The sequence below is a fragment of the Odontesthes bonariensis genome, chromosome 23 (genome assembly GCF_027942865.1).
Source record: "Odontesthes bonariensis isolate fOdoBon6 chromosome 23, fOdoBon6.hap1, whole genome shotgun sequence".
Classification (NCBI taxonomy): domain Eukaryota; kingdom Metazoa; phylum Chordata; class Actinopteri; order Atheriniformes; family Atherinopsidae; genus Odontesthes; species Odontesthes bonariensis.
In genome coordinates, this window is record NC_134528.1 from 10,865,221 (window position 1) to 10,885,954 (window position 20,734).

Sequence of the window (20,734 nt, forward strand, 5' to 3'; positions counted from 1 at the left end):
GATGCTGTGGTGGGACCTTCAGAGAGCTGTGCAGAAACCAGAGCTGCAAACCTCAATGAGCTGAAGCAGTGCTGGAGAGAAGAGTGGGAACAAGATTCCTCCAGAACCATAAATAATGACGAAAATGTTGTTTTCCATTTGAGGTTGGATTCACTGACCTTTAACACCTGTTCAGGACCAGATGATATCTAACTGAAAGAGGGATTTCTTCTCTTTTCACCAGACTGAACACGGTCTGGATATATTCATTAGAACTGATAATAAATAAAAAACCTGATGCAGCAGAATATGTGTGATCAGCACGGAGAGCAGAACCACCAGCTGGAAAAGTCCAGACCTCATCATTCATCAGCTGTCAAACTTAGCTTCAGTGTCCGAATGGTTCCAAAAATCCTTCAAAACCAGAGGAGTGGAGGCTGTGACAGCAGAAGAAGACAGATTGTGGTTTTCAAACAGATGTGCATGAGATGTGCAGGTTCCAAACACACTGAGGTTTGTTTTTACTTCATTCGTTCAAGTCCCTGAAAAGTCTTTCCAGACCTGTTTTTGTCGGAGGAAAAAGTCTTAAATGTCCACCTCACTGTCAGATTCTTCAGGTGTTTGTTTTGTAGGATGTAAAACATGTTTTTTGTTCATTAATTCACTGTAATCCATTACCATAAAACCCATTCTGATCAGTTTTTAGCGCCACACATGGGCAGCAGATGAAGAACAGGAATGTTTCGGCTCTGTGTGACCCTAAAACATCAAACACCTCTGAGGACTGAGCTCACACTGCAGCTGTACTCTGGATCGTCTCAAACACGTGATGAAACCATAAGCTTGGACAAAATTAACCCCCTTTTCCTGCCATTTTGGTGCTCTCATCACTGGATTTAAGACAGATGGAAAACTGTGACTTGGGGATAAGTTTTGGCGGACGTTGCAGGACTGATGGGAGTGGAGCCTGAAGACCAGCCCCCTGTTCCAGATAAAAAGCAGGTGTCAGCTTTGTTCATGCTGGATTCTTCCAGCTCTTTAACCACAGGTGAGTTTCCTGCACTCGTGTTTACGATGCTTTGGAGCTCAGAAGCTAAAGGAGGTGTGTTTGCCGTCAGGATGAAGACCGCTGCAGCTCTGCTCGTCTGGTCTGTGGCTCTGTGTGCCGCTCAGAAACAGAAGACCGAGTGGGATCACAGGAACGAAGGCAAGACCGACACCACACAGCCACCGTCCCTCCATAAGTCTGGTGCAGGTTAAAGCTTTCTCACTCATTTCAAGTCTTTAAATCTTTAACTGCAGATCTGATGTCAGGATTCACTCGTTTATAGATCTTACATTGAACATTTTTTCTGTTTTATGTCTTTTATCTCTTTAGCTTCTGGTGCATTTTTAGGGTAACAGACTAAAACAAAAGACACTTTTTAAATGTACAACTATACTTTATTAGTATTCAGCATTTTGATTTGATTCTTTTGATAATTATAGCTTCATTTTATGTTTGCTTTTGGGGGGCTTCTTACCTTTAACTTTATATAAATAATGAAGCAACAACATTATATTATTATTATCTCATCAGTTAGATTCTTGAAACACATTTTCAGGATTAAATTGTTCAACCTTTTCTTTGAAGCGCAGGACTTCTGCCCGCAGCTGTTTGCATTTACAGCGTCGGTAATAATCTGATCCCATCCTTCTGTCTTTCTTGTCTTTTTGTTTCCTTTTCCCCTTTATTCCAAATACTAAGAATGCTGATTTGACCTGTTACCGTGGTGATGATGATTATGGAAGGGTAATTGAATTAGATGCTTTCTCAATCACTCTGAGTTCAGATTAAATCAGTTTAAATGTATCAAAGTTATTATTGTTTCAATGGTAAACCAAGGTCTGGTGAAATAAAGGCTTAATAGCATTTTATAGGCATTCTTAGAGGTGTTTAGAAAGTATTTATGACTCATCGTGTCATAAAGAAAGAAAGACTTTCTCTTTATTTTAAGCTGACCCATATAGAGCTAATTGGGCTTTTCTGTTTTTGTAACTTTAAGGTCACTTAGTGCCATTTACGAGTAGAAGAACGTGACGGAAATCTGACATTAATGATTGTGGTGTCTTCCTGATTTGACCTGCAGCAGAGAGAGTGAACACCAGAGGATGTGCCAACCTCACGCTGGTTTTAGACAACTGGAAATACGCCATCATGACGCAGGTCAGAGATCTGCTGCTGCACGACCACAACACCGTGCTGCCCGACTACGGAAGGTGGGGACACGTGTCCTGTTTCAGGGCTTCATTAACTCACCTTCACTGGAGCGTTTGGACCGTTTAAATAAATAGAGATAAACTGAGTAGGAAATGCAGCCTTTTAAAAAAAAACAGTGCACAAATGACCAAGATTTCAATGTAGATTTAATCAACAAAAGCCACACAGATTGTGGTATAGCTCAGTGGTTTTCAAAGTGGGGGCCACCACAGGGCGCTAGGGGGGCCTCAGAAAATTGGAGGGAAGATAAGAAAAAAAAATCCAAAAATTTAATCTCATTATAAAAAATAGTCAGATTTTTTTAATCAATATTGTAAAATACAATTTATAGCCTAATAATATATCATATTGAAATGTTATTTGCCATGGTTGTCTTTCTGATTGGCTGCCAGTCAAAACATCGTAGACCTGGCGGTTTGCACCTGTTCTCAAGCTGCTCTAAAGGGCAGATTACAGTTCTGCGTCTATCGTCTTGACGTGTTGCTTTGCTCTGGTCGCGAACCACTTTTCATGTTATGGTTCTGCAACCTCGACCTAGAATTTCTAGTGACGCATAGCAGTTTCCCGCCAAAACGCTAGTGGGAGCCCATTCGAGAACTCGCGAGTTGCGAGAACTTCGGTGGGGGGAGTGTATATATTCCGCTGACACGCTGATCCTGGTCAAAACAACAATGGCGCGTCTGCAAGATACTATGGAGATGGATATGGAGTTGCTCGACCTTGAAGAAGAAAGGATTCTGCTATTGGAGTTGGCGAAAAGACGAAGGAGGAAGCGTAGGTGGTCTGTACGCCCGTTGAACCAGACCAGGGAAGAGACTGGGGAGTTTGCTACACTTGTTAAACCCCTGCGACAAGACGAGGAGATGCACTTCAGGTATTTCAGAATGTCTCCTGAGCGAGTCGACGACCTTGTTCGTCGTCTACAACCTTTTATCCACCACCAGCACACACACCGTATGCCTATTGGACTTGAACAAAGACTCAGTGACGCTGCGAGTACTAGCTTCAGGTGCTAGTCAACAGACTGTTGCAGACAGCTACAAGCTGGCTTCCTGCACCGTATCTGGCATAGTCTCTGAACTTTGTTGTCCTTATACAACTTGTGGGAGGCATTGTATAGATGATGGTATTTTCTCACTTCCTCGATGAGTCTCTCGTTGCTGTTGTTCATCGTTCCTTCGGTTTTTAAAAATGGCGCGCCCAACACCAAGCGAGAATGACAACAACACAGACAACCGGAAAGGCACACCGAGGACCAATCACAGCCGCTTTTGTCTGCGCACTTCCGTTGGTGGTCTGCGTGCGTCTGTCGCGTAGTCAGGATTTTTTTGAGGTGCACGAGAACGCGCGCAGAGCCTCTGCGTGGGGGAGTGGTCAAGATTTTGACGCTCGCAGAGGTTATGCGTCCGAGCGTCAGAGGCTGCGTGTACACCAAGAGCGAGAGAATTTGCTTTGGTAGCTTTGGTAGCTCGTGACGTCACATTTAGAATGTTCAATTCTTAAAGGCCCCGCGGCTGTGCAGCACTCCCACGGAAAAAAACATGAGCAAAGAGAGGGCAGGGACACAAATATAAACGTGTTGTTATTTACAATTTGTTATACAAGATATACATCATGTTACAAATTATGTAAAACTACATTAGGTACACCTGAGAAGAGCAGGAATAGCAAAGGCAGCTGTGAAAAAGAAACTAAATTCGAAATTAAATTCGAAATAAAACTTAATTGCAGTGAGAAAGGTATGCGTGGGGTTACTACACTATTGTATTGAAGCACTCGACACGGCAATTGCAACAGTCTCAGGATTAAACGACTATTGTTTGGATAGGAACTAAAGTTTACACGTCTGTTTCCGCGAACCCCGCGGATTGTCGGACCCCTACAATCTGTGGATTGTCATTGGTTTTCGCCGAAACGCGTCATAGCTCATTACCATAATGTTAGCTTGAGTTTAATCGCTTGAATCCGCTCTGGTAGCGCAGTTCTCTTCGCCACTGGAGAATCCGCTCTGGTATCCCAGGTAGCTCACCCTCCATAGAGAAATAATGATTTCCGGCGCTCAGGTAGCGTAGGTCGCTCTTGGTGTACACGCAGCAAGAGGCTTTGCGTCTGAAGCATAAATTAGGCTTAAGAACCTAAAAAACCTAAGAACTGGCCAACTAAAATCAGAAAATACATTAAGTTTGGCTTTACAGCTATACAGAAAAATGGCCACAATTGCCCGAAATGCGTCCTCTGTCTGGAGACCCTCTCAAATGAGTGTTTAAAACCTTCGAAACTTCAGCGTCACTTGATACAAAAACGTCCGAAAAAACGGTAGACTTCTTCAGACGTAAAAAGAAGAGCGTTTAGTCAGGCTGCATTCACACAGCGAGCTGCTGTCTGTGAATAAAAGAAAGAAAATACGTTCTAAAAGTTTATGTTTCTTTACATATTTTATAGCATTGTCTGTGGTTTGCAAAGGGGGCAAGAAGCTAGTACTGTTTGGGGGGCCTTGGCATGGAAAAGTTTGGGAACCCTTGGTATAGCTGTAAGTTTGAGAAGCAAAGTCTATCACAGAGTTATTTGTCAGAATCAGCACATTTCTGGAGTAAATTTAGCTTCCAGAGGGAGTAACCTGATGGATTCCTTTCCATCCCTGCAGAATCCAGCCGCTCTCAGACGCTCTGGGAGATCTCTACAAAGAGTTCAACGCTCTGAAGGAGCGCCTCGCTGAGCTCACAGTCAAGTTTGATGGCGTGGAGGCCTTTGTGGATGATGTTCGATTGGGAAGGAAACCCGCGCCGCCTCGTCGTGAACCACGACCCCCGGGGTCACCACCGGGAGAAGCCCCCGCCACAGAGGCCGGAGGCCGACCTGCCGGAAGGAGGACCAGAGTCATAGTTCGAAGAATCGAGAAACCTTCAGGCTCACAGGACTGACGTCCGGAAACAGCATCATGATTTGTTTATTCAGGAAACTGTTACCGTCTACGAATAAGGAAGAATCAGTGATAACGTGCACATCACAGATATTTGGAGGCCAGTCACAGCCCAACAAGTGTGCAATTATAAGTTAAACACACTCAAAGTGACACTGATGTTCAAAGATAAATATAAAAAAACTTAGGTAAAAGTTAAATAAAATACATACTTCACATTGAAAGCATCTGAATTAATACAACCTGGCGGAAGTAGTACAGTTCCTTCAGACAAACTGTAATACTCGGTATGACCACTAGATGGCTCCCTGCTAATACAAAGAGGACAGAAGCATCCGGTTCCACTCCAGACTCACACAGCTAAACAAATCATGAGATAAGTAGAAATTAGTGGATTAATCTGCCTTTGCTCTCCAAGTATTTGGCTTTCAGTACAGTTTGACCTCTTACCTTGTTTGACCTTTTAACCTAAAATCATTAAAGGCATCTGGGAATGGAAAGCAATTATTTTTCTTTGCTTCCCTTTTAGCTCGTGTTCTCAAAAGAAAAGAAGCCGATTAATGAGGAGTTGATTCAGACAGACTGTTTTCTTCCTTCATCTGTTTGATATGTATGTGTCTTTGAAATAAATAATTTTTTTTCACAAAGTACCTTTTGGTTTTGTTTCCTCCTGGACAAAATATTTATAACCAGCAGAGTTATTTGTTTAAATCAAAATCTAATGGTTCATTACCGTTTATTTGCACATATAAAACACACACATATTATTGCTGTACTGTTCAAAAGTAATTTCTTAAAGTTGTCTTCAGGAATAGTTCTCCAGGCTTCTTGAAGGACAGAGTTAAGTGGCTTAACAAAGAAAAAACACATTCCTCTGAAAATGCTCAGGTACAAGGACTGGAAATGAGGGAAAAAGCAGAAAATGTCCACAGAAAAACTTTTAAAGACCTGGCTTCAGAAAGCAGTTTGTACAGGACTGCAACACAAAACTTAATCAAAGTCATGCAGATATTCACCGTTTTCCTTTTTGCAGGAAAAGAATTTGAAAAGCCAAGGAAACCTGAAGGCAGCATAAGTTTCTTGTTTGATGAAACTCGAGGAGAAATGAAACCGAAAGACAAGTCCTGTTGGTTTAGGGACCGTTAACAAATTATAAACCAAATCCAAGCAGAAAGACCTGTAAAACAACACTTTAGCGGTCTCTTTTTATTAATTTGGACTGACATTTATCAAGTAAAGAAAGTGATATTTTATAAGTCACTAAAATTAGTAGGATATAGAACTAGAAATTTATGGGAAAACAACCGCCTGGAGAGTCATCAATATATTTGTAGAGGGTCCCTTACTGTTACAGCAGGTTGTATCTGATACAAACTTTGCTTTGCATCATTTTATCCTGGATGTTATTCACTGACAGTCACAGGTAGGCGAGCATAAAACCCTAACTGTTTTAGTCTTTAAATGTACTGCCTCTAAACTTTTATATTTATTTGACACTACAGCAGATGAGGAACATCTTAATGAACAGTTATTAAGACTTTTCATTAAGACCAGCTCAAATTAGCTAGCTCAAACTAGCTAGCTCAAACTAGCTCGAATTAGCTAGCTCTTTTCTTTTTAATCGTTTATTTCCTGTAATGTTGTCGTAAATTCAGAGTACAAATACGTGTGTTTGTTAATCTCATTTGCAGGTCATGGTAACAGATTCTTTCATCAATAAAAGGTAAATCATCTGTCGAGTTGAACTAATATAAAACATTTATTAGTTTCAGGTGTTTTTTTTAATCAGTTTTTAAAGACTAGATGGATATCATGCTGTGTTGTGTAATTTGTTGTTTGTGTGCCTCAGCAGGTTGAATAGCTGCACCCATTATGACACTCCCTGCAGGTAATTGTCTCAGAGATTTGTTGTAACTCAGCCTAATTTTTCTATTTAGAGAGACAGCAGCGGAAGAGGGACTCTCCGGAGTAAGTCGTCCCTACAGATGGAGGAGGGGGCAGGGAACCCCCACAGCACCCCTGCGCCACAGGTGAAATCCAGGGAAACAGAGGATGTTGCAACCAAAAGACCACGAAGGAGAAATAAGGTAAAAAATTCAGACAGAACAACTCTAAGTCTGGCTTTTAGTGCTATGTGAGTCGTCATGAAAGCTCTGTAAATGTGTATTCCAGCAAGAAGGACCAGGAAATGCTGGCAGGAGCGTTCAAGATAAGACAAGAAGGAGAAAGAGAAATCAAAGAAGGAAAAAGAGCGTCTCCAATGCAGAGAGAGGTGCAGATGTGAATAGTGAAAGCTCGGAAAAGGAGAGGGAGGTGGTTGTAGCGACGACAAGCAGCCAAACTCAAGACAGTTTGCCTGTAAAAACACAGCATGTGGATCCTCCTCGAGAGGAAAACGGTCGTAAACAAAGCCAGAAAGATGCAAAGATGGTGCAAGCACAGACTCAAACAAGCAAGCATAAAGGAAAGGATAAATACACACAGACCAAAGCTGTTTTTCAGGTGAACCAGGAAACACAGACAGATTCCCTCGTGCCAAAACAAGAGGAGCCATGCACAGGCGGTCCTGCTGAGACACAGCCTGAAGAAGACAAACATGCACCTGAACCCGAGCAGCACGACAACACTGTTCAGACTCCAGTAGGCCAAAATGAAAATCCAGTCAGAGACACGTCACCAGAGTCAAACCCCGAAGAGGAGAGAGTTCCCTCCGCTGATGCAACAACGTCTCAGACAGAAAAGGAGGCCAAGCCAAAGTCGTATGCCACTGCTGTGTCTGGGGGAGGTGAGAAGCAGGCGAGTGCGGCCGCCTCCAACACTGCAGATAAAACTTCGGAGAGAACACGGTAAGTCTGCAGTCACCTGCTTTGTCAAACTCTGCTGCTGAAGCTGGTGTTTAAACGTGAATCTTTCTCATTCCACAGTGACCGAAGCCCGGTGAGGGCTCCACCTGGTGTTCCCATGTTCACCTTCCACATCTACGCTGTGCTGGACAAAAAGTTCAGATTCAACCAAGAATACGACACGCTCATGCTGTATTATGAAGGAAGATATTTACCCTTAGAGAAAACTCATTTTGTGTGAGTATTGATTGATTTGTAGTAGGGCTGGGTGAGTTAACTTGTTATTATTTAATTATTTAACGCCAATAAATATTTTTTATCGCGCATTAATGTATTAAAGTAAAAATAAACTAGCAGGTAACATCACCGTTACAGGTGCTCCTCGGTCTCTGTGTGAAGCTCACGGAGCTAACCGGCGCTACTTCCTGTTTTACTTGTTTCAACATTAAAAAGCACTTATTTCAAAATAATTAAAAAAAAACTCCTGCATTTACAGCCAAGTTGAATTGTCTTCTCAGCGTAGTAGTTCCAGTCTAAAATATCACTTAAAGCTGCCGTCGGCAACTTTTTTTTAGTCATATTAGCTTGAACTGTCATGGGATTCTGGAAGTAGAATATTAAATAGGCTGTTTAGGAAAAATCCCGAATTCTGTAGCTCCCTCTAAAGCCTGTAATCGTGCTTGCAAATATCGAGCGCTCCCGGCTGTTTTTAACCAATCACGTTAGGTTTATTATTTATCTATTATCTGAGCAGAACAGTCACCAACCACGTCTTCCATGCTGAGCGTGAGTCTGCCCCCAGCTTGTGTGCGCGCACACTAGTGTGAACTCACGTGCACAACCTCGTCCACAGAGGGGGAGGGACCTGAAAGTTGTATCAGTTCGATTTTTCCGACTTTAGACTCGGAATTTTGAAAACGGCAGCTTTAAAGGCAAAACACACAACTGATAGCAGCAAGTCATTCAAGGAAACAGACAGTGGAGCGAGGCTTCTACATAAAAACTACAGAAAGATGCTGATGTTAAAAGTGTGTTTGCACAACAAATGTTATGGCACTTTCATCCATATGGCAGCACATTTAAAATAAAACTAAATGCTAAAGGCTATACACTACTTTTGGATTCATTTTTGGATTTTGCGTACAAATGTGATTAATCGTGATTAATCGGGGAAATCATGTGATTAATTAGATTAAACATTTTAATCGTTGCCCAGCCCTAATTTGTAGTCTTTGAGACTGTTGATTATACACGGTAACATTTACAACAGATTGCAGCAGGATTCACACCAACACAGTCTCTCATCTTTCTCTTTCAGTGGGATGGTCATTCTGGATCTGTTGCTTTGCTTTGTTTCTGTAGCTTGAGATATAAAGTTGAGAACGGTTAATCTTTTCCAGCAGCAGCACCACCCGAGTCACGTGTCTGATCATGTGACTGATTGTTGCTGTTGTGCCAAATGTCAGACTCGCCCTCTGTCAAGCATAAAGCACGACGTCAGTGTAAAACCTGTCAGAGACCGGAGCCTTTTCTTTCATTTCTCCAACTTTGAATGCATAAAATAATATTTTGTCAATAGGTTTGGTTAATCAGGTTAGATGTGCACTAATGTTGATCTATTCCACAATGGTTTTATGTTTGAAATGTAGAGATTAAGCTGTTTTTCTCCGAGCTCTGAGTCCTCTCCCTTTGACTTCTGTGGCTTAACTTGGTGCCAGTTTCTTTCTGTATGAAGGTTTATTACCAGCTGGCAATTTATTAGAATCTGCAGTTTTTGCTTGAGTTTCATTAAAACATTTCTAAACATTCAGTTTTCACTATTCTTTTGTTTAGTGGAATGAAGAAGGGAGGCTATTTGGTTGAAGCAAGTCTCTCAGTTGAACAAAGCGACCTGGTAAGAGGCTCCTGGCTTACATACTGGTACCGTGTAAAGCAACGACAAAAAGAGCTTTCAGGAACTGCCACAAGATATCGTCAAATTCCACTGGACCCAAACATCAAAGGTAAGTGCTTGCACTTCATTTGAGTCTACCTTGTTGGTTTCAGTCTGCTCCCAACCTGATGACGAACCCTCCTGTGTTTTATCCAGAACTGCATCTTTATGAAGGCTTCATCTGTTGTTATGATCAAAGCTTTATAAAAAACAGTTTTCAACTCTTTGGCCTGAGGAAATCAAAAGGTGCGGAGCTTTCAGACGCCTGGCAGACCTCAGCAGCAACTCTGCTGAACAGAATCTTCCAGAAATGGACCCCATCAGACAAACAAAGCACTCATAACCTGTGTCAACACTTGATGTATTTTACACGGAGCCTCAATATTGCTCACACAAGAATAGAATACGCAGACCACTCAAATCCTCCCATGATCAAGGTTTGTTCTGTGAGAAGTGTCAAAACCTTTTCTTTTATTTGCTTTACCTCAGCCACTCCACCAATCATGAATGTTTGCATCTACAGGCACTGGAGCTGATTTCAGAGACTTTGGTTCAGATCTTAAACGGAGAGCCAAAGGAGAAACTTCCGGACAGATGCAGGAACATCAGTCCTCTCGTTCTGGGCCTGTCGGTTTTCACGGTCTCCGCAAACATCAAAGCCAACCTTGGAGTTAAAGGCTGGGCCGAGCTGTGCCTGCTGGTGTCTTCAGAGGCCGCGATGGACAAGAAGAACCTGGAAGGGTTGAAAACGTCTTTCGAACATCCACACTTGTAAGTTCTGTAGTCTGTAGTAAAATTCTGGAGAGACAACGCCCCCCATTGAAAACTTTAGGTTCGGTCTCTCCAACAAGGTTGGGTCGTGGCTCACCACTTTGGGCCAAACTCCGTCAGAGAATCATCAATAAGTTCAGAAAATGTTTCTCAGAGTCAGAATGTAAAGAACTTTGGTCTTTCAGCATCTGCAGAGCAGAATATTGTGAAAAGATTCAGGGAGTCTGGGGAAACCTCAGAGTGGAAAGGCCAAGGACAGAAAGCACTGCTGGATGAGCTCTGAGCCCTCAGGCAGCACTGCAAGAGAAACCGTCATCATGCCACCATGATCCATACAGCCACATGGGCTCAGGAGGAGCTGGGAGAACCTTTTTCACTCAACACGGTCCACAGCTGCAACAATCGGTGTCCTCCGTTCCCAAACCATTAAAAAGTGTCATAAGCCCCTTTCACACTGCGACCCGCTACCTTAGCGGGTCCAAATTGCACCTTCGTCCCGCGTCGAGCAATGTGAACGCTTGGCGTGTTGGTGACCCGTGTCGCCTGAAGCCGAGTTCAGGGGGCGTTGCCTAGTGGCAGAGCGTCACACGAAACACATAAAATGCTGGGCGTGTACAATGACGTAGGCACAAGCCATGCGTCGGAGGTAGGGTTAAATACACCTTGAGGACTCGTTTTTGCAATTGTATATGCAGTTCATGGAGATGTTATTTTACGGGGTGTGGATGGTTACAACGTGGGATGCCGCCGAAGAACATATGCGGAGAATACAAGAGCATAGTCCCCGAAATGTGGCGGTAAATAACGTCCTCTGCTCGGAGGCTGAGGAGCTCGCGGACCTCCTTGTCTCCCCAGTTGGCCATCTTCAAAAAAGTCTCGAACTTGATGTAGGCTAAAACAGAGTGAAACTTGTCCTCACCTGTCGCTGTTGTTCTGAATCAGCTGTCCATTCTGTCATTTAAACTCCTCACGTTAAGCCACGCCCGACCCGCGTCGATTGCGTTCACACCAAACTCGGCTCGGCAAAAAGACTAGGGTCCGACGCGGGTCGAAAGGCGAGTCGAGTTTACGCGGCAGCCCGGGTCGGCAGTGTGAACGCAACAGCGGACACGCTAAATTCGCGGATTAAACGCGGGTTATTCGTCAGTGTGAAAGGGGCTATTGAAAGCTGTCCTGGAAACATTGGGCCTCATGCAAGAACCGTTCGTACGCGCCGATTTGTTCTTAAGTCGTGCGTACGAGTGATTTAAGAGAATTTGCGCATTCACCAATCTTTTCGTATTTTACGTTTTCTTTCAGGTACGAACAGAATTTACGAGTGATCCAGAGCTGTCGTAGGAGTTTCCTAAAATAGTTTGCTGTTATTCCAATCAAGTTTGCTCGACTAATGGATTGTATATTTACTTACTTTGAAGCAAACATAAATAAATATACATTATACCCCATAATTATGCTGACATTATTATGTTTGACTTAAATTCTGCACTAATTGAAGGTTCATTTGAATCTGTATATAACAAGGTCAATGGGAAGCGTAACCAGCGACTGACTTGCTACTTTTGGATGCCTTAGGCACTGTGAAAGAGACCGTGAGATGTCCTGCGGAGACAGACAAATGGCTGACATTGCGATTTAGATCACCAAGGACTGTGCTGCTGCAAATATGCAGCTTGCTAGAGCCACAACTCCAGAGAGAAACACGCCGATCAAACCCAATTCCACCACACGCCCAGGTCCTCACCACCGTTTGATTTTTGGCCACTGGAACCTTTCAGAGGGAGACTGGAGACAGATCGGGGGTGTCCCAGTCCTCTGTGAGTTGTGCGCTCCCCTTGGTCATCAAAGCTCTCATCAGTTTATCACCCATGGTACATCAAATTCCCACACACCGCTGTCAAACAAGTACAAATTAAGAGGGACTTTCATGCCGTGGCTGGACTGCCAAACATAATCGGAGCAATAGACTGCACACATTTACGCATCAAAGCACCCGTGCTGTCGTGGAGCGCACTGAGCTGAAGGCCAGGTGGGTGTGTCTAGATACAGCGGGGGGCAAACTGCACTATAGCCCAGAGAAGGCATGCCAGATTTGTACAATATTGCCATGAATGAGGGTCTCCACCTTAAACAGCCCAGGCAGACCAGAAGGTGTGGTGCCAGAAGACCCCCCTCATGGACCACCCCATCAAAGTGCCATCATGATGAGGCAACAACTGAATGCACGGCTTTAGTTGCAGTCATTGAGCGCCTGGCCATGGCGAGATGTTTTCTTTTAAGCCATTTTCATATCAAACCATTTATTTTTTATTTCGGTGACATTACGAACAACAGGTGACACGGAATTAACAGCACTCGTAATTGCTTCCCATTTCTTCGGTTTAGCAGGTCCCGTAATTCCACTGCTGATGCTGCTAAAAATGACAGATTTTCCTTTTTGGATCTCTGAAAGCAGAACTTCAATCTCAGAGCCCCTAAAGTTGTTCTTTATGCGCCTTGATGCCATTCTCATGACTCAACACTCAACACTTCCTGGCACAGGAGATAAGAAGCACAGCCTTATATGGTATAATTTTGGGTGTGGAGTATGCAAATCTTAAATATGCACGGGTGGCATTCATCATTAATGCAGATTGTTTATACACTTTTTCCGAAGTTAAGAGCGAATCTGATGTGGCGTGTTCGTACGAGACCGTCGTACGAAAAAAGTAAGAGAAATTTAGAATAAAAATACGAAAATGTTCTTGCATGAGGCCCATTGTTTGTATTCACTTGAAATTCTGAATTTACTTCCCTCATGGCTGGAGAAACGATGACATAAACATGATCTTATGCATGAGCTCATAACAGATTGTTTCCTTTCAGTACTGTTGGGGGTCTGATGAACGTCTGCGCTCAGAACTCGGTGGCCGAGCTCGTCCTGCTCCCTCCTCTGCTCTTCAGACTCAGACAGCCAGGAGCCGATGCAGCAAAAGTGGGTCCAACTGTCGAGGAGACCAACTGGTCCGGACTCAATAACGTCAACTTTGTTAGATTCAGAGAGAGCGTGAAGTCCCATCCTGACAAGAGAAAGTGAGTCCATCCCAAAGCCGCACAGACTTCCTGTTCCTGACATCTATTGAATGAACTTTTCCTCCCTCAGAAGGATGCTCTGTTTGATCCAGAAACACCAGGCAGCAGCTGCAGAGATGCCTCTGCTCCTGATGAGCTGGTCGTCTCTGCTCGCGTTTGAGGATCTTCCCGAGTTTTCAGATCTGACAGGAATACATGTGGAGCACCTGATCCAGAGTCTGATGTACAGACTGCGAAGCTGTGGAGAGAAAATGGACCTCAATCGAACTGAGAACATAAAAGTGAGTGGATATGATAATTTCCAGTCATTTCATTCTTAACCTTGGGTACTTCTAGATTAGCTTTGGACACTTCAGAAGTCCAAATAGTTTGTAACTAGTTCAGGTTGAGGTAAAACTTTCTCTCGAAACAAAGCCTCCAAGGAGGCTGAGGATTTAGCTCAAGTGCGTTTTGGATTGGTCAGATTCCTGGAGGTTTGCCGAGGGGGCGGGAAAGAGGACGATGGTGACTTGGGAATGCACACGTACTTGCGACGGAGAAGCATACCGAGGCCTTTAGCGGTTAAAGCAGACCCCAAATACAGGACGGAGTGAGGCACAGCCAGCAGACGATCCTAAATGATCGATTAATACAAAGCGAGGCCAACGAAAGGCTACAACACCAGGAGCTGAGGGAGTGACGAGGGGATTGAAAACAGTTAATCAGCATCAGAAACCAGGTGTAACACAGGAAAGAAAGACTGTGCAGAACAAACAAGGGGGAAACTCTACAAAATGAAACGGGAAGTAACCAGAACACAAGTCCAAGAACCACGACTGATCCAAGATTACTGGGTCAGTGTGTACCCCACACCTAGAACCTGGAACAGATTTCCTTTAAGACATCTCTGAAGCAAAAACAAAAAAAAAGCTGAAACTCTGAAAAGTAGAAGCGGATCACTCTTCTTGTGGAATAACTTCCCCTGTTAAATGCTTATGTTGGATAACGTGCACACTCTCGCTACTTTATGCACTCACTGCCTGGAGAATTTGACCACAAAAGGAACTCCTGAACTGTGACCTTTGGCTAAAAAGGTTAAGGTTCCTTCTGCATAAAGATACTAAAACATGCGTACACCTCTTTGTTTGGGTGATGTTTAAGGTGATAATACGTTGTTTAACGCTGCATATAAGCCAGAAAGCATGTTTTCAGACCTTAAAGATTATAGATTCTCTTTTTAAATCAGTGTGTGTGTCGATCCTTGTCTTGTTTACATGCAGCTTGCTCACAAAACCTTGACCCACATCCTGCTGAAGGTGGACAAAGAGAAGGACAGGTACTGACATCTGAGATTTACGCACCAGTTTCTGAGGCGTTGCGCTCCATGTAACTTCAGCTGTGTGTTTGTAGACTGATCGAATGTGGAAACATCGAGCCAGCGTTCATGAGCAGCATCAATGTTGTGAGAAGCACTTGCGGGATTGCACGACTTGTACCGTGGTACCCGACAGCGGTCCTGTCATTCCAGCTGATGTTGAAATTGGCAGAGATCCTGGAAGTTAAACTGAGAAGAGAGGTAATGATATTTTTATTACGTTCCCTAAAGCACCTAAATATGGATTATTGGCTTTGATCTATTGTCTTTGTTTGTGTGTTTTAGTCCAAAGAGGAGGAGTTTGAGGCCTCAAAGCAGAAGTTCTTGGAGATGGTGTTTGCTGTGCAGCAGCTAATCAGCGAGTGGAGGGATGGGCTGCTGCAGAAGTCCCTTATGGCAGCAAGAGTGCTCTCATACCCAAAGGAAATTGAGGTACACCACAATGATTTATGCAGCTGAACTGATTAAACATTTAGTTTATGAACAGTTTCAAAAAGTCTGAGGTAACTTTAACAAAGACCACAGGTATCAAAACCCCCAAAAAGAGTTTCATTTTGCTACAATCAAAGTAGACGTGAAAAGCGAAAACCCTCCTTTTTCTCTTTATGACCACAGAAAACATTTTCCTAATGAATTTACGCTCGTCTTCCTCATAGCAGGAGGATCTTAGTTTTGGCTGCTTTGGTCCCACTTATTGGCAAAATTGTAAAAGTGTCAAAAAACCAATAAGTCCTGTCACGTTTGATTTAAATATGGTAATAAAAAGAAATATTTACATTGTAGTGAGCCTTTCTCTTACGGTTTCTGCTGATGAGAACGTGTGAAATGAACTTTTTTCTTGCCAGAAAACATTAATAAAATGTAAAAAGATTAACATGCTTAAAGATGTTTGCGATAAACTTGAAAAGGTGTGTATTTCATTTAGATTTCACCCAATCTAATGCAACTTACCCCGTTGAATTCTCAGATGTGGGATTCGCTGCTGAAAGTGGAATGCTGTTGTGAGGAAGTTTCATCCCGCTGGACGCAGAGCCTAAAGAAAGACCTGATGAAAAGGATATCTAAGGTCAGCGGCTGTTTACTGATCAGCGGCAAATTAAATCACTTTTGGTTTACTTTCACACCTCATCTGAGCTGTTTTTTCTTCAGGCCACTGACATGGATAAAGTGCTGGTCTGCTGTCTGAAGTCATCTGTGGCAGCTTTAAAGAACAGTCACGAAGTTGTACAGACCTGCTTCCATGAGCTCTGTCACTCTGCCATCAAGACAGTCTGCCAGGTATGATGCTCATTCATAACTGACTCAGAGGCTTATTTTCATTTTTGTCCACTGGGTGCTTCCAGGAAAATACATGAGCTATAGCGAGCTCTCAGCAGGTAACACAGGTGAAGTCTCAGTAGGACTCTGAGAAACTCACAGCCAGCAGTTCAACATCTGGGGAGCAGAGACGCTCCTTCTCAGTGACACGTCCAGGATTACAGCATCTGTTGTTAACCAGCTCTGTGATCCTCCTCCTTTACTGTTAGTGCTCTGTCTGCAGTCTCTGTCTGCCCGGATAGTCTTAAAGCTGAGCAGAGAGCTGTTAGAGCTGTTCCTGCAGCCAGGTTTCACTGGAAAAAATAATATTTCCACTCTGACATTCCTGCTGCATCTTCATCAGGGGTCCAAGCTCGTCCATTTTATCTGCCAGTGATATCACATTTCCCATGATGATCGAGGGAAGAAATGGTTTAAACCTCTTCAGTCTTGCTCCATCTTCAGCTCATCTGGATTTGGGGTCTTATTCCGGGCATTACTTAGGCTTTGGACAGCTCAACCAGCTGCTTCCACATGTAAACAACTATCCCGTTGCCATGGTCACGCATAATAACCGATGTAATAACCAGCAGCACAGCATCCAAACCAGCAAAAAATGTTGAACCACAGAAAAAAGCTCAGGAGAAAAACAGAAAAAGACAGTTTATCCGGAGCTTCTGCAGCAGGCCGCCGCCGTTCTAGAACAATCTGGATCAGGAAATAAGAAATAGACCCTTTGGGTCCTGTGGGTTGTGGGATGGGCACTTCAGGCTTCCCACAGAGGCCATCGGGTTGGTATCTGTGGAGGTTGGAGGCCAGCTGAGCACCTGTTTGTCGTGTTTTTTACAACGAGGGTAGGTTCACTTCCTGTTTTCAAAACAAAAGCACCAATTGTATCATAATGGCTTTCCCTATGATAAAAGGCAACGGGTATTTTATTCTGTGAAAATAACCGGAAGTGCGTTGCTCACTACGGCTAGCTTTAGTAGGGCCGAATTCGTGGGAACAAAATTGTAAGTAGCCGGTATTTTGTCAGGTTTTCAACACGTTGGGGATCTAAACGACTACTTTCTCGCCTGAAAATGTTTCAAATGTTGCTAAAGTTTACAGAGTTTAGAGCTTAAGCGAAATCAGCTTCAGGCCGGCTGATTTCAGCTCGGGCAGGAGCAAAATGCATTATGGGTAAACGCTCTGCATACTGTCTGATCGATGAGTATGAAAGTATGAAGTATGTAGTATGTAGTATGTAGTATGTAGTATGAAGTATGCGGTTTCGAACACAGCCCAGGACTAGAAAACTAAAACCAAACATGAGCCAGAAAGCCAAGACATGAAACAAACCAAAACATGATAAAACACAAAACCAAGAACTCAAAAACATGGGGGAAAACCCCATGGACGTGACACAGGGTGTGACTGATCATCTGTGTGAACGGTGTGTTCATAGAGAGGACAGGAGGGAGACCTGATGCATCATCTCCGCTCCAGGGAGAACGATCTTCCAGAGGCTGTCGTGTCAGCTGTTGTGGTCGAGTCGGCAGCACGTTTCGGAGACAACACGGTCGTCCAGCTGCTGGATCCACAGTCAGCCATTAACTTCCTGCTGTCTAACTGTAAGTTATTTGAAAATCTTGTCATTTATTTTGTTAATCATTTTATTTTATTTTTTACAACTTTGTTTATCATTTTTCCATATTGAAAACATTGACATCATTAGTTAAGCATTTCCTACAAAAGTTGTGAACCCGCCCCACCCCATCCAGGTGGCTTCGCCACAAAAACACTCACGTATCAAACGTGCAAACAGAACACCAAAAGAAGAAAACAAATATACACAAATACAAAAACAGACATGGACAGAAAAGACTCAAACCAATCTATGTTGATCATTATGGTCATAACACCAACATTCTGGACCTCTGGCATAAGAAAAAAGACAAAAGTCCCATAAGTGAGAATATGGGCATCAAGAAGACTAGGACGGCAGGCAAAGAGAAAGAAAGAAAAATAAATACATTGTCTAAATACTTGTCTACAGTAGTAGATCAACCCTCATCTTACTTTGAAGCTCCCAGATCAAGGAAGTGACGTCGACGCAGCTTTAGCAGCAGAAAAGCTATCAGGCTTGTGTTGATAATAATAAACTTCTGGACTATGTACAAACTTCAAAATTCATCGTTTTGTGAGTACAGACCATATTTGTACTACTGTAGAAGTTTGGTGTCATGGCATGTGATTTTAGTGTGGTAATTTTGGAGATACTGCCAGGTTCCGTTAGCGCTTGTACTAAGCTATTCGGGATAACTCGGTAACTCAGCTGATGTTCAGCCAATATCAAAAAAACTTCGGGTGGGCTACTTGGCTGGATGTCACGGTTCAAATGACCCTAGGGTGAATCTACTCCGAACTATCACTTTAATGAATAAAAACAAGGAGTCAGGCAAAAGGCAGGCTCTTGATATGAGTTATGAACTGTGACCAGGTTCTGTCATATTTGTCCTCTAACCCGTGTACTGTATACCTAATTTTTTCCAGAGCCAATCCCAACATCACCTCTCTAATCCAATGAACATAGGCAGGAGGGTTCTTTCCCTTCCAGTTCAATAGTATCAGATGTTTTGTTAATAATTTTAATGTATTTGTTTTCTTCCCAATGTTATTTGCTCTGTATTTAAAGTTTCATGTTGTTTTTTCTACATTTTTGCCCAGATGAGTGGAGATCCATCCAGGTGGATGATGCTGCAGGGCAGGTGGTGCACAGCTGCGTGGAGGCCGTGCAGACTCTGGTGGCGTCTCTGCTGGAAGGACACGTGACCCTGGGACACCTGCAGACCTGCCTGAAACATCGAGAGGAGTTTAAGAAACTCTACCTGCAGTGTACGAACCTTCAAAGGCCCCAACAGCCCTCTGTTAACACCGAGTTAAACGTCCTCTAACACAAAAAAATCATGTTTTGATCGATTTTTGCATCACTGTGTCTTCCACAGACAAGAAGAACACCAAGTCTCAGACCGTTCCTGTCGATGCAGAGGTTGTCTTAGCTGAGAGGGAAAAGGATCTGAACGCTTTCAAGCAGCGAAAACAGCAGATCGAGACACTGATAAAGATGATGGCGAAGGTCACAGAAAGCATCACAGGTTGGTGTGACAGTGCTCTGCTGTGTTCCCTCTAATTTTTCACGTGTCTGGGCAAACACACAAGCTCCCTGAGCACACTGAGGACCACTGTGAGCAACATCAGATGTGCACGGTGTGGCCACACACCAGTATCACACCTGTTCAAAACCTTGGATCATAGCAAGTTACATGGCTTATTAAAATAATCAAATCACAGCAGCAATTTCCATTAGTTTACTTTTAATATAAGTGATTTGGCCCACTTAAAATGAAAAAGACAAAAATCTTGTTGTTCATGAGATGTGTAGTATATCTGTTATATGTGAGAGTCAAGGCTCTAGCATGGTTGCCGCGTCTGCTAGCGCGACCGGTGTTGATGACGTCACGATTTCGTGCCGCCATGTATAGTGGCGCAAGTCGATGCGCCAGTAGTTGCAATTTTCTCCGTCACAGAGGTGGCGCTGCTACGTTAAAGCAATACTATTTAACATTTCTACCTTAAAATAACAACTTGAAAAAAAATGTGCGGCTAGAATGAGTTTTAATATTACGATTGGCCTGTCTCCTATGCCCTTCGGGGGTCTGAGTTGGAAAAACTGCGCTATGTAACTTTGCTGGACCGGCCCGGGAGCTGAGCGGAAGTACTTCGACTTGCTTTCTGGCACACCTACCGCAAAAACAAATAGACCCCTCTCACGCTCCCAGGTACATTTGATTACTCTTACCTTCTCGGTCGACATAGCTTGCACCTTCTGACTCCTCGCCGGTTCGTCAACAAACGTGAAACGTGAAAGCGAAAGGGTGTTGTATTTGCGACAGTGTAACCGTACATTACCTCCAAGCCTGTAGGGGGAGCTCCATAGTGGGCTTTTTGAGAAGTTACATTGTATCGCTTTAAGGTTAGCGCTACTCTACAACCACGAAGGTGGAGAAGAAAACAATGCCGCTGTCAAGAGCAAGAATACTGTAATTAATGATACTGCTGCAGTTTTCGGATCATTTTAATTTTTTAATTCAGTTAAAAGAGGTGAAGGTCTGAAGCCCCCGGCATCACCACTTTGAGTCTCTGCCCTCTTCTTTGCCTTCACGTATCTGTCCCGTAGCTTCTTCCACACATTCTTACAGAACTCTCCCTCTTTCCCCAAAGTTCTGCCCATCTCTGTGCATCAGTTTGGGGAGTTTACGTGCTCCCT

General features: G+C 43.4%; 1 protein-coding gene across 2 annotated transcripts in view; it reads left to right on the forward strand.

Annotated features, from left to right (window-relative positions):
- Positions 1 to 6,509: 6,509 nt before the first annotated feature.
- rnf213b (ring finger protein 213b) overlaps positions 6,510 to 20,734 on the forward strand; it is a 65,088-nt gene continuing 50,863 nt past the window's right edge. The window contains exons 1-18 of one of the 2 annotated variants that reach the window (XM_075458290.1): positions 6,510 to 6,582; positions 6,851 to 6,882; positions 7,097 to 7,246; positions 7,332 to 8,005; positions 8,084 to 8,239; positions 9,836 to 10,005; positions 10,092 to 10,372; positions 10,459 to 10,706; positions 13,569 to 13,775; positions 13,846 to 14,056; positions 15,035 to 15,090; positions 15,165 to 15,330; positions 15,415 to 15,561; positions 16,097 to 16,195; positions 16,279 to 16,407; positions 17,873 to 18,038; positions 19,135 to 19,302; positions 19,413 to 19,562. In XM_075458290.1, coding sequence (XP_075314405.1) covers positions 7,145 to 7,246; positions 7,332 to 8,005; positions 8,084 to 8,239; positions 9,836 to 10,005; positions 10,092 to 10,372; positions 10,459 to 10,706; positions 13,569 to 13,775; positions 13,846 to 14,056; positions 15,035 to 15,090; positions 15,165 to 15,330; positions 15,415 to 15,561; positions 16,097 to 16,195; positions 16,279 to 16,407; positions 17,873 to 18,038; positions 19,135 to 19,302; positions 19,413 to 19,562 — 3,130 coding nt within the window. In that variant the 5' untranslated portion in view covers positions 6,510 to 6,582; positions 6,851 to 6,882; positions 7,097 to 7,144. Of the gene's footprint in view, positions 6,583 to 6,850; positions 6,883 to 7,096; positions 7,247 to 7,331; positions 8,006 to 8,083; positions 8,240 to 9,835; positions 10,006 to 10,091; positions 10,373 to 10,458; positions 10,707 to 13,568; positions 13,776 to 13,845; positions 14,057 to 15,034; positions 15,091 to 15,164; positions 15,331 to 15,414; positions 15,562 to 16,096; positions 16,196 to 16,278; positions 16,408 to 17,872; positions 18,039 to 19,134; positions 19,303 to 19,412; positions 19,563 to 20,734 lie in introns of those variants that run through there. The other variant, XM_075458289.1, reaches the window with a different exon arrangement.